Genomic DNA, 12277 nt, shown 5'->3' on the forward strand with positions numbered 1-12277 from the left:
TACAACAATCTTCCGTAACTTTGTTTATCGTGCTCTTAACTAGGCTTAAGTCTCAATTTCGTTTCATTAATATGTATTACTATATTTAGGTTATATTTCCCTAGCTAGCTTGCTTTTGTTCAAATATAATTGATGTGTAAAATTTGTGAAGTCATATTTTTTAGATACGTTGTTTTAGAACTTATTTTCAAGTAAATAAATAAACACAGCTGTCATATATCTTTATAATATTTAAAGGCATAGAAGTATATATTTTCAGAAGTAAAATAGACTTCTGGATGTACATAATTCACATTTGTTCAGTTAAAAAATTTAATTAAATTAAATTTAAATATTATATTGCTAAGACCTAGTCAGGGGATATTTAATAGTCGTACTCAGAGTCGCTAATTAAGTTATTAATTTACTTCCTTGAAAGTTATTAAATTTTCCATCGTATATGTATTAATATTTATTTAGATATAATGAACATATCTGAGTATGCTGTACGCTGAAATCTCCAAATTACTTTAAATGTCTTATAAATTGTGGGACAATACATACACAATTTAGAACAAGTGCTTCTAAGCTTCTCTGAAGCTTCGAAACATAGAATAATAATATTATTAAATTCCAAAAAAAAGTCATAGACAGTTCAGATCCTCCCTAAAGTCGTTTCAATGCCAGAGAAATTAATACAATCGTTCCCCATCAAAAGGAGCTCCGTCCAACTCTGGCTGCCTGGTACCTTCTGGCGGAAGACCCCATCTAGGTCGACACCCATTATGGGCATGGTACCGAGGTATCCTGTCATCCCTAATCATTTCATAGGCAACTCTTGCTGTACTATTCTGGTACTCTGATATACCGGTCTTGTATAGGCATGGACGTACGTAACCAAGAACTGTAAAATTAAATTATTAATTATGTTAATTTATCAGGGAATTCACCTGCAAAAGTTTTCTTTTTAACTGAACTTAGACAGACATTTGGCCACAAACCTACATGGTGTTAGGTGAGATGTGGCCTAATGGAGGGTACGTCTGTTAAGGAGACGCCTGGTGAATCGCCGTTTGGAAATATCAATATCATACTGCGAAGGTAAAATGGAAGAGAGCTAGGAGTTACAGTTTTTTTAAGGAATGACGAAGAACCAAATCGTGCAGTCCACTTGGGCATGTCAACAACGAAGGGGTGAAGTTCCAGCCTTCTAGATGAGAGTTGTTTGAAATAGACTGCAATTCTTCTTATATGTGCATTTTTACAATAAGAAGTTTAATATTTAAAATTATATATGCATACAAATACCAACATACATAGCTATATATCCTAATGTCAATATTAAAATAATTAAACTAACCTTTTAATTAAAAGGCGCGAAACATTGACAAGAAACACTTTTAAATTATTAAAAAGTCTACAACAAATAATGCCACCTATTGCAACCTGGTAAATAATAATAATTATAAATCGTTTATTTGCAAAGTGGAAAATTCAGATTGATTAATTATAAGCCCACAATCAGCCATATAAAAATACGCATGCAAATGTCATAACAATAACAGTTAAGTTTTTTACGAACATAACTTTTACACATTAAAAAAAACACTTTTTAACGGATTGAAGCTATGAATAATACATATTATATAATATTATAAACTTGACGTCACCATGACGACGAACGCTGTCAAGCACGCGAAATGTCGGGAAAAAATTAAAATTAAGTAAAATAATTATAAGTTTATAATAATACATAGCTTCAATCCGTTTTCAAGTTTTCTTTAAATAACAGTTATGTTATTTTTAATTGTTGTCAATACTTATGGTCTGAATATACTCCCATTAAATACACCTTGCTGATAGGTTAAGAAAATTGTAAATACTGTATATTTGATTGTTATGTGTAGGTTTTATTTAAATAATATGTTAAATTTTAACAAAACAAAACGTATTATTAATATAGACGTGAAAGCAACACACAATTTAGCAGTATTATTTTGTGATCACATGCAATCTTTATTGCCAACGTAGCGACAAAAACACATTAAACACATACTTACTATTCTTGCGTCCGCGCATACAGAATGCATAACAAAACACAAACATTATTATTTCAACAAATCTAAATCATTAATATACCGCCAGACCAAACCTTACCAACACTGCTACTCTGTAATTTCCATATGCGATACTGACGTTTGTGTACGTTTCACGTAGTTCTCCGTAGCAATGATTTTCCAATGCATCATCACGAAAGGAGTTGGATGGTTGCTTTTGGAAGTTACAGAGTCCAGATCTGTCATCTTGCCGAGACAATAACACGATTTACTTACATATTAAAAAATTAAAACAAAAGTCATTGTGATTTGAAAGATAAATGGACAAGTTTTTATATATAATATAGTTTAATATTAATTACGCAAAAGCAACTTAAATAATTAAAAAAGAAACATTTTAAATCTCATTTAAGAACGATTTTAACGCAGATTATTCATTCATATGAAAACAAAAAGTATCAGTCATAATTTATGTGTTTTGTTATTTTTTCACTAAAATATAAATTCTATTAAATACCTTAAAAAAACGTTAACGTTAACAATCTTGTTAGTTATTTAATAACGTTAGCGTTGTTGTATTTTTTGATATGTTTTCACAATAGATATTATATAAAAAAAACACTAACAAAAAACTCTTTAAAAGTCTACAACAAATAATCCATCAATACGATTAATAATAATAATAAACAGTTTATTTGCAAGATGGTACATTCTGATTAATTAATTATAAACCCACAATCAGCCATATAAAAGTAGACATGTCAAGACAAATGTCATTAATTCAGTCATAATCATAATAGGTTAAGTTATTTGCTATTAGCGGGAAGACTGGAAGACCTTACATGAGTCATTGCAATGGATGTCATGTGACCTTTTTAATTTAATATACTCTAAAGCTACTAATATAATATTTAGGACAATATTTTAACTAACACAATAATATACGTTAACGTTATGGAATTTGATTTGCAGATTTACAAATATGTGCGTGTGTACACGTAAGAAGTGAAACTTCTTTATGACCTTATTTTTCGAAAAATGATCTCCTATATGCAACTTTACAGAAATTGGTGAAATAAAGTTTAACAAAAGGCTTTTATTATCATAGACATGAATACAAATAATACAATTATTTCATTTTACCTTCTTACTACTAAGATTATTACAGAATTTCATTAATTGTAATAGAATTATGACCATCATTGTTATTGTTATTATATATTTTTGTTATTAATGGCTTCGAATCCCTTCGAATAAACCGTGGTAGGGACAAGAAAAAATGGCGCGTAACCCAAAAATGTGACGGTAATTGTTGTTCCAACGTCGTTAAAAAAGTTTCAAGTCAAAAACATAACCCATAGTGTTTGATCAAATTACTAATAGCCATGTATAGCCAAATAAAAAGTCTTGTTTTAACCTTAACAGTTATTATTAAACCTACTTTCATACGCCTAAAGTGTTCCTTATTTTTAAGACACTTATAATAGATACAAGTACGGGCTATCACGGCAAAGACGGCATAGCCCGTACTTGTATCTATTATAGCAGTTATCTGGCCATACACATGCATCAGGGGACACGGTTTATGCCTTTAAGATTTGAAGGCCGCGAGGCCGTCGTCACAAAGAGAATACTGAGCGTCAATGTGAAAACGATTCGTTACCAGCCTCCGCCCATTGGCGAGCTAAAGGCATCCGTAACGTTTATTAGGTATATATGTAAGTTTGAGTACCACATAATCCGAAGACCTCGTGCTGATGCCCACGAAATAATCAAGAAATTATGTTAAAGCCCATTAGGTTTAGAACCTGATAACAAGCATTTGGAATAAACAGTCTTTCGCTATCTGAAATACTAACTTCTAAAATTTGTCCTTAAAGGTTCGAGGGTTGGTTTGTTCATATCCCTCTCGTATAATTCCTTGGCCACTTTCATCAGCTCCGTGTCTTTGATGTTGAGCTTCGGAGCCGGCGGTGGTGGAGCCTCTTCAACCTTCTCTTCTGTCTTGCATGGACGCCTTTTCTCACGTGGTTTAAATGGGCGCGTTTTAAATTCTATGAGAATAAATTATCAATAATTAATTAATTGTATAGGGCAGTGTTCAGATAGTGGCTTCAGCGACTCTCATCCTTGAGGTCGTAAGATGTAAGAGCCGGCTTTGTAGCAAAGGCCTTTCTTTCTATCTGTCGACTTTTTGAGTCTAAGGCAAGGTTTGTTTCCTCGTGATGTTTTCCTTCACCGTTTGAGTCAATGTATATAACTTTACACAGATAGAAAGTCTATTGGTACAAAACCATGGATCGAACCCACGACCTCATGCATGACAGTCGATTGTTAATTCTGGAAACAAAGACTAAATCATCATACTAACAATACAAAGCAATTATTCATGAGAACAAAGCTGGAAAACAATAAATATTGAATGCGGAAGTTTGTCATAACGTTGACCGAATTAAGCCAAATGGGAGATCAAAAATAGTATAACACATATAATGAGACTTACATTGTGCCTTAGAACAGATATCAAGGAATCGTATATTTAATTGTAAACAAATTACGCTAGCGGATATTCGTGAGTAGTTGTTGGCCTAGTAGCGTGCGAGCAGGAGGCTCACCTGATGTTAATGACATCTACTAAACAGAGAAGGAAAACATAAACAAAAAGGTTCCTAGGAAAAAGAAATATAAAAGTTTCAATACATCTAAGTAATACCTAATGTGTGTGTTCTGTGATGGTGTAAAAGTGAGGTGTGCTGATGATGTAGGTGATTTAGCGCTATGGATATTCTTATTACTCCATTAAGCATATTCCGCTTCGATAGTGGTCAAGCTAATATCTAGGCTAAAAGACCGGCAACGAGCCCTCTGGCATTCTTTAGTTTTATAAGTATATATATTATTATATACCTTGGGAAAGATGGGCGCAATAGTCGTTGAAGTATGTCGATTGGCCCCGAAGACTCCTCATAGTGTCCTTTATAAATTGTTCAATCTCTTCGTCAGACCATGCTTTCTAAGAAATAAAATAGGAAAACTTTGGGGAATCGTATTTTTGGATTGCTCCAATGTTGTTTTTTGAATAAAATGCTCAAGTATGCAACACTACAAGGTTCGATCATGTCACTATAAGATACTTGAAAATTAATTTCATTTTAAATAGGTTCTATAAATTACGATGTATAAAAACAAGTACAAAATTGTTTATAAAAAATATATTATAATATTCAGAATCAGTCAGGAGTTTTCTCGCTGAGACGCTGGAAGTTTTCATTTTGTGACCTAGGCATTTAAAATCTCACCAACAAATGTATGTTAATACTAGGATCTTACTAACGATATAAATATAGCTAAAAGGATGACATTACAATTGATTGAATTGAATTATTCTTACATTTTCTGATCCTACTTTAGGGTCCAACCATTTGCCCTCGAGTTTTGCCCAACGGTTTTCAGGTCGACACCTACAAATATTTGTATGATTATTTATTTCGCGATAACTCCAACTGATATAACCACTTAAAGAGGAATAGAAATGGATCGAAAAGTCACAATGATTGATGATGAAAACAACAGATTTCAGGTATAAAATCTAGAGCAGTCTTATCACCTGTAGTCTACCATACTTAACCTATGGCTGCGAACTTGGGCACTCCAGGGCACCAGCACAGGGACTTGCTAGCACACTGCCAAAGAGCCATAGGAAGAAGTTTGCTTAGAAAGAATTAGAAAGTTCACAGACATAAGAGAACAGGAGTGACAGACATTCTCACTAAGTCAGACCAAATGAAATGCAGATGGACAAATCGAGTAAAATATTGACGGAATGGCACTCTAGAGACGGGAAACGAGGAACTGGCCAACAAAGAAAAATATGGAAATACCAATTGAGACTAACAGTAGTACATAATTAACAAAGAATTGAGAACAGTGGAAACTGAACTCCGAGATATACTGTAGTGAAAATATATTAAAGATCACAGATGTCACACTGTTTCGGAATATAAAGGCTATATCATTATACTTTGCTATAAAATCCAGTGGTAACAACTTTTGACAACAGTCTAAAACACATTGGATTTAGACATACGGGACTCATTACCATACCTTGGTCAAGACCTGGAAAGTGTTCTAATAGGCGAGTAGGAGATCAGCCTTCTGCTCACAGGCTCCTAATGCTTCTAATGCCGATTTGTATGTCTTAGACATGCGACTTCCACGCTATGTATTTGGAATTGCTATTTTTGAACGAAGACAATATAGAACCATAGCTAAAAAGAAATACACTAGCTGCCCACGACACCAGGAATCCTAGTGCCCGGGGCCTAGTGCACTTTATTTTACCTAAAAAATCTTTTTATTGTGTATATTAAAGACTTTTCTTCCTGCCTTTCAGTTGAAAAGGCCTAAAGCATGGTGAAAGCAGTTATCAGCTACCAACATATATATGTAACATTATATAAACAAGACTGTGTGGCATCTGGGACCTTTCCACCAGCAGTATAAGTTCTTTAACTTTATTTAATTTGCTTTCAGTCAGTGAAAATTTTCTAAATCAATGTTAATTCGTTAAAATAGAAACAGTTATATCACGAATATGGAATTATCCTTGCGGAAGTTATGACACGTTATTGAAATACCAAATCTCATGAGACAAAAACGTTAAATAATAATATAACTTATATAAAAACACTAAGTTTAATATAAATATATCCTCGAATCAGTTGTTCACGAGAGTTTTACTAGCTTTTCTTGTAACAGCAGATGTTACTTACATTTGTGTCTTCCTTATGGGATGTTGTCGATATTCATCGAAATATTCTGTTAAAAAGGACATTTTTCACTCAGTAATTTAATAATTTCCAATAAAAATCTAAACGCGTTGCAATATATCAGTTACAAAATATCAAAATGGCATCTCAAATTTGAACAGATCATAATAAGTTATGGTTTTTAATAAGCGAAATAGTTCTTATTCAAAACAAAATGGCGTATGACCATTTTAATAAATTTAAAGTGAATATATTTTTAGATTACGATTTTATACGGAAACGTTTCATGTTCCCATTGGAAGAACATTATCAACTGATGTTTTGTCTAATTTCGATTCTTTCATAAAGTCGTGCTTTCATGGCATTGCATGTTTTGCGATTTGCAGATGTGTACAACGTTTTCATTTTTAATGGTCATATTTAGATCAGTGTCTCTTTTAAATGATAATGTATGTTTAAAGTTCTGTTTACACTACAGACATTTTTCTATATTTACAAGATATACATTTCCTGTATAGTTTTGTCTTAATATCTGTGTATAACATGTATTTTTGCACGTCTTGCCTATCTTATGTAATTTAATACTTTTTTTCTTTACTCACTTATATATAGTTTTTTAAATGTATTTATTTATTAACACTTCGTTACATTACAATATACAAAAAAAATGAACATATTTAAATCAAAAGGAGGGCAACTGGCGGCCACATTGCTTACGAGCGATCTCTTCCAGGCCTCTTCTTATTAGGCCGTCATATCACTAATAAGTAATATCTCTATATATCTTCCAGGCTTCCATTTATAAAGGATAACTTAGTCAATGAGACCAAGATCGGGCGGTGAAGAAAGTTTACATAGGCTAATGGTAGAAACAGTAGGAGGCCAACGCTGCATCAACAGAGTGTAGGAGCTGAAAACCAGCAATTGGCGGGTGGCACAGGATAGGGAGCGCTGGACAAGACAAACAATTGACAATAATTTGTTAATCATATTAAAAGCCATGGTATCCAGCAGATATAATGTTAATCATATTAAAATCCATGGTATCCAGCAGATATAATGTTAATCATATTAAAAGCCATGGTATCCAGCAGATATAATGTTAATCATATTAAAAGCCATGGTATCCAGCAGATATAATGTTAATCATATTAAAAGCCATGGTATCCAGCAGACATAATGTTAATCATATTAAAAGCCATGGTATCCAGCAGACATAATGTTAATCATATTATAAGCCATGGTATCCAGCAGACATAATGTTAATCATATTAAAAGCCATGGTATCCAGCAGACATATTGTTAATCATATTAAAAGCTATGGTATCCAGCAGACATAATGTTAATCATATTAAAAGCCATGGTATCCAGCAGACATAATGTTAATCATATTAAAAGCCATGGTATCCAGCAGACATATTGTTAATCATATTAAAAGCCATGGTATCCAGCAGACATAATGTTAATCATATTAAAAGCCATGGTATCCAGCAGACATAATGTTAATCATATTAAAAGCCATGGTATCCAGCAGACATAATGTTAATCATATTATAAGCCATGGTATCTAGCAGATATTAGTTCGTAACACGTCTCGGTAGCACTCGAACTATAACCATGACGACGGCTAGCGTTCCATAAACGCAGTACTTTTTAAGGCACGTTCTGTATTCTGTATTTTCGAGTCGATACGACTCATCAGCATTGGAGAAAAAAGCGTTCCCTTCGGTCAACGAGTGGGCAGGCCAAAAAGAAGATGGAGTGAAGAGTTGATAGTAAAAGAAAGGGTTTGATTTATTATTATTGTAAAGTTTTATCCTCTCTGCAATTAGGAAAAAGACTTCATTTGAATGAAGCGGTAGTTGACGAACCCTGCCAAATAAAACTCATAATAACCAAGTCGTACGTACAATTTTTATCGTTGGCCGCAGACTGCCGCAGCCATGCCGCGGCCGCGCGACGTAAATCGAAATGATATTTTTGGATAGCACTAATTTGTCGTGCATTGAAGGTTATACACGGTTCACATGACAGCTGATTGATTTAGAAGTAGGTATCATTTTTAATTTATCGTTGTAATGATACAGCTCACGCAAACAGGAAATTATGACTAAAAAGTATATAGAATATATAACAATGATTATTTATATTATAACAAGTATTTTGAAAGGCAACACGTTGGTTTATTTATAGGAAAGGAAAGTCTTAGCCCCTGGACACCCTTTTTAGTGAGTACGTTGCCGGCCTTTGAGGTAGGAGAATGCTCTCTTTATAAACAAGGAAAAGTCGATTAATTATTTGCGTTTTATGTTCCTTACCAACAAAATGACGTCTTTTTAAAACAGTATTTTAAAAAAATTACACATAAAGTAATGGTACATAGCAGAGAGAGAGAGAGCTACAGTGCATACAGAATTGGCGGAATCTGGAGGAGAGCACGATATGCCCACCTCTAGTAAACTGCTGTATGAGGAGAGCGCCTCCAAATTTATGAGGCAACCCAAAAGAATCCTTCTTCTTCAAACGAACAAACCTCAGTCTTAGTAGGGTTAAACAATTTTGATACTATCCCAGAAAGAAACTTTCTCCAGTATCGTTTCAATCTTGTTATGGCTCTCATCCACTTGAGATCGAGGCCGAAATATTATGCGTCGATGGTGCTGTCGTCTGTATCGCTGGATGTTCAACGGGTCTAGGATTGGATCCATCACTATAATGGTACGTCCTACAAGAAAGCCAGCCATCGGCCAACCTGGTAGATTCGACAGATGGCCTGCCTCCCACCAGTTTGTTGGAATCTAACTTCTCGTATTGAAAACCCGCAATGTAGAATAGCAGGCTATATTGTGCCTGAATCATTGCCCATGGAGTTAGATGCAAAGAAAAATCAATGGAGTGTTACGTCGGAATCCATTACAGCTTTTGTGTGAGCCCAGGTTGTATGGCCGTGAGCCGATGGCCATGCGTGATACTGAACGGGTGCTACTTGTGGTGACTGAATTCGTGTATGCGGTGATGTTAGTTATTTCGACTATGTATTTGCGTGTTGTTCCCACGCGAATGTAAGTGCGTGCTCCTATTTCACCATGCCTCCTGCTGATGTCATGTGAAACATGGTGTGAAAGGTGCAGCTCCTTACAAACGTTGTGTAATACAAAAAAACTTATTGCCAGTTCTTCTCTTCCATTCTACGCCCTTGATTTGAGAACTGGCAATAAATGTAACATTAGAAGCATTTAATGTATATTTATTTTTCTGACGTTCATAAGTGTACATTGTGTACCTATATGAATAAATGATTTTTGACTGACTTTGACTTATATAGCTCGACCCTAAGACAGCAAGGCTCTTTGCAAGGATAAGCAAACCCTAGCTGAGATTTACCACGAATGGGAACCACAGAGTATGACATATAGAGTTCAATTGCTCAGCGCTGCCATCAGTATTACTACGTAGCAGACTTGTAGCTTTGGGTATGCTGCTAATTAATGGTGCAAGTTATGCCCAGTTTGCCGATCTGTTAAAACTGCGGGTGGGATCTACATTTATTGACACTACGGTATGCACCAGGCAGTGGTCGGAGGACAAACAAATATTTTTTTTATAAATATAAATTATCGCAAAATATTTTTAAGAACTTTTACCAGTATTTTTGATTGACTAGAACTCTAAGAAGGCAGGGAAAATTTTCAATTAAAAAAAAAATTCATTCCGGAATATTATTTATTGGATAGCATAGCTAAATGTTCATTATAAAAACGCAAATTTGAACTTGCGGGACAGTTAGTTTTTATATCAAAACTTGTTATGTTAACTCATGGATATATCGCAGCCAACTAGCTTAAATCAGCCGTTCAATCCAAAGGCTAGCCTCTTAACTAAACAGCGCTGTTTAACTAGTTTCCTGATATACAGCCAGTTGATGAAACAGCTAAGCAAATGTCTTGGATCGATGACGTTTCATTACATGTCTAGCCTGTTGGCTGCTAATTTATATTTAGTTGAACTTTCTGCCATCTAGCGGTGACCGTCGAAACTCTTGAAACTTTCAAAATGTCGTCAGAAAACCACAACTTTGATGGTGTTTTCCGAAGTTCAATAAAAAGCAACAAGAAGATACAATGAAAGAGTGTAATTATAATGTGGATTTAGCTGTGACTCAAGCAATTTAATTTTAAAAGAAATATTGTTTATGCCAGGATGTTTTACCTTTTTTATTTCAAATATTATCTCTGTCGCAGTAACGTAATTAACTCAGAGGTAATTGAATCTCTAGACAGTTAATTAAAGATCGATATTCAATCAAGTTCCGTCAGACATGTGAGTGAACGAAACGATTAACGAGTTTCCTAAACATTCCCAGGCACAAGACTACCCTAACCTAACCATTGACAATATAGCAAAACACGGAATTTCCAAGCTCTCAGTTCTTCACCATCACACCGAAATAACAATCACAAATGCAATAATCATGGCGGAGTCTTGTCTTACATTGTTAATCAACACGCTGGCTTTCGGTCAGACAGATAGTTAAACGTTTTCGACGCTGCTTTATTTAAATCAAAATGCTAGCGACTTGATTGAATATCGAGATTTAATTAACTGTCTAGAGATTCAATTAACTCTCTGATTTAACTACTTTACTGCAACGTCTCTATCGTACTTATAACCTTAGCATTAGCCAGCCAGTTAGTTAAATGTTGTAACAAACGCTAAGGCTAAATATCTTTCAGGCCGCTAGTTAAACGGCGCTGTTTAGTTAAAAGGCTAGGCTGTTAATTGAACGGCGTATTGAGCTCGTTGCGACATACATCTTTGGTCCAGTTCAAATTCCATGAAATAATGTTAAGTCAAGCACAACACTGATGAAACTCTTCAATGATAAATAAAACAAATAATATTAAAATTAATTTATTAAACATATTCGACTTTTTACATTAATAAATGGACATGGATCTCAAAAAATAGTAATCGATGGTTTCATAACCAGTCGTAATAGGTACTAATCGTTTTTATTTAAGGCTTATAGTTCTGAAGAAAAGTATTTTTCTTTATAAATGCTATAATTTTAAAGGCTTGTTTGTGGCCTTTTGGCCTCAAAAACGAACAGTAAACGGAGTCAAAACTATTGGGATGGATTTTCGGTATGGTTCCATTACTCAGGTCTTTATATATAATCTGACATTAGGTGATACTGCCCATAGACACAGACATTTATGACATTGCCAAAAGACTCGCAAGTGCGTTGCCTGCCTTTAAAGATACATATGAATGATTTGATCGTAAAAATTAATACAAAATTAACTGTATATCAACACTTTTGATAACTGTAACGTCATTTGCCGCCATTTTTCTAGAGTAAGATTTTTCTGGCACAAATATAGTGCATTTGTTAGATCAGAATTATAACGTCAAAGGGGGGGGGGGGGGGGTTTTTCTTCAAATATTTAACTTAAATAATTGATACAAAAA

General features: G+C 34.2%; 1 protein-coding gene across 1 annotated transcript; it reads right to left on the bottom strand.

The window, feature by feature from the left end:
• Positions 1-232: 232 nt before the first annotated feature.
• LOC123717798 lies at positions 233-6931 on the bottom strand. The gene is made up of 5 exons (XM_045674003.1): positions 6809-6931; positions 5428-5497; positions 4944-5049; positions 3896-4090; positions 233-883 (listed from the first exon to the last, which is right to left on the bottom strand). Exons 1-5 carry the CDS (start codon positions 6868-6870, stop codon positions 672-674), a joined length of 645 nt encoding a protein of 214 aa, XP_045529959.1. The 5' UTR covers positions 6871-6931; the 3' UTR covers positions 233-671.
• Between the last annotated feature and the right edge of the window lie 5346 nt (positions 6932-12277).

Source organism: Pieris brassicae, chromosome 13 (assembly GCF_905147105.1).
Source record: "Pieris brassicae chromosome 13, ilPieBrab1.1, whole genome shotgun sequence".
NCBI classification, from domain to species: domain Eukaryota; kingdom Metazoa; phylum Arthropoda; class Insecta; order Lepidoptera; family Pieridae; genus Pieris; species Pieris brassicae.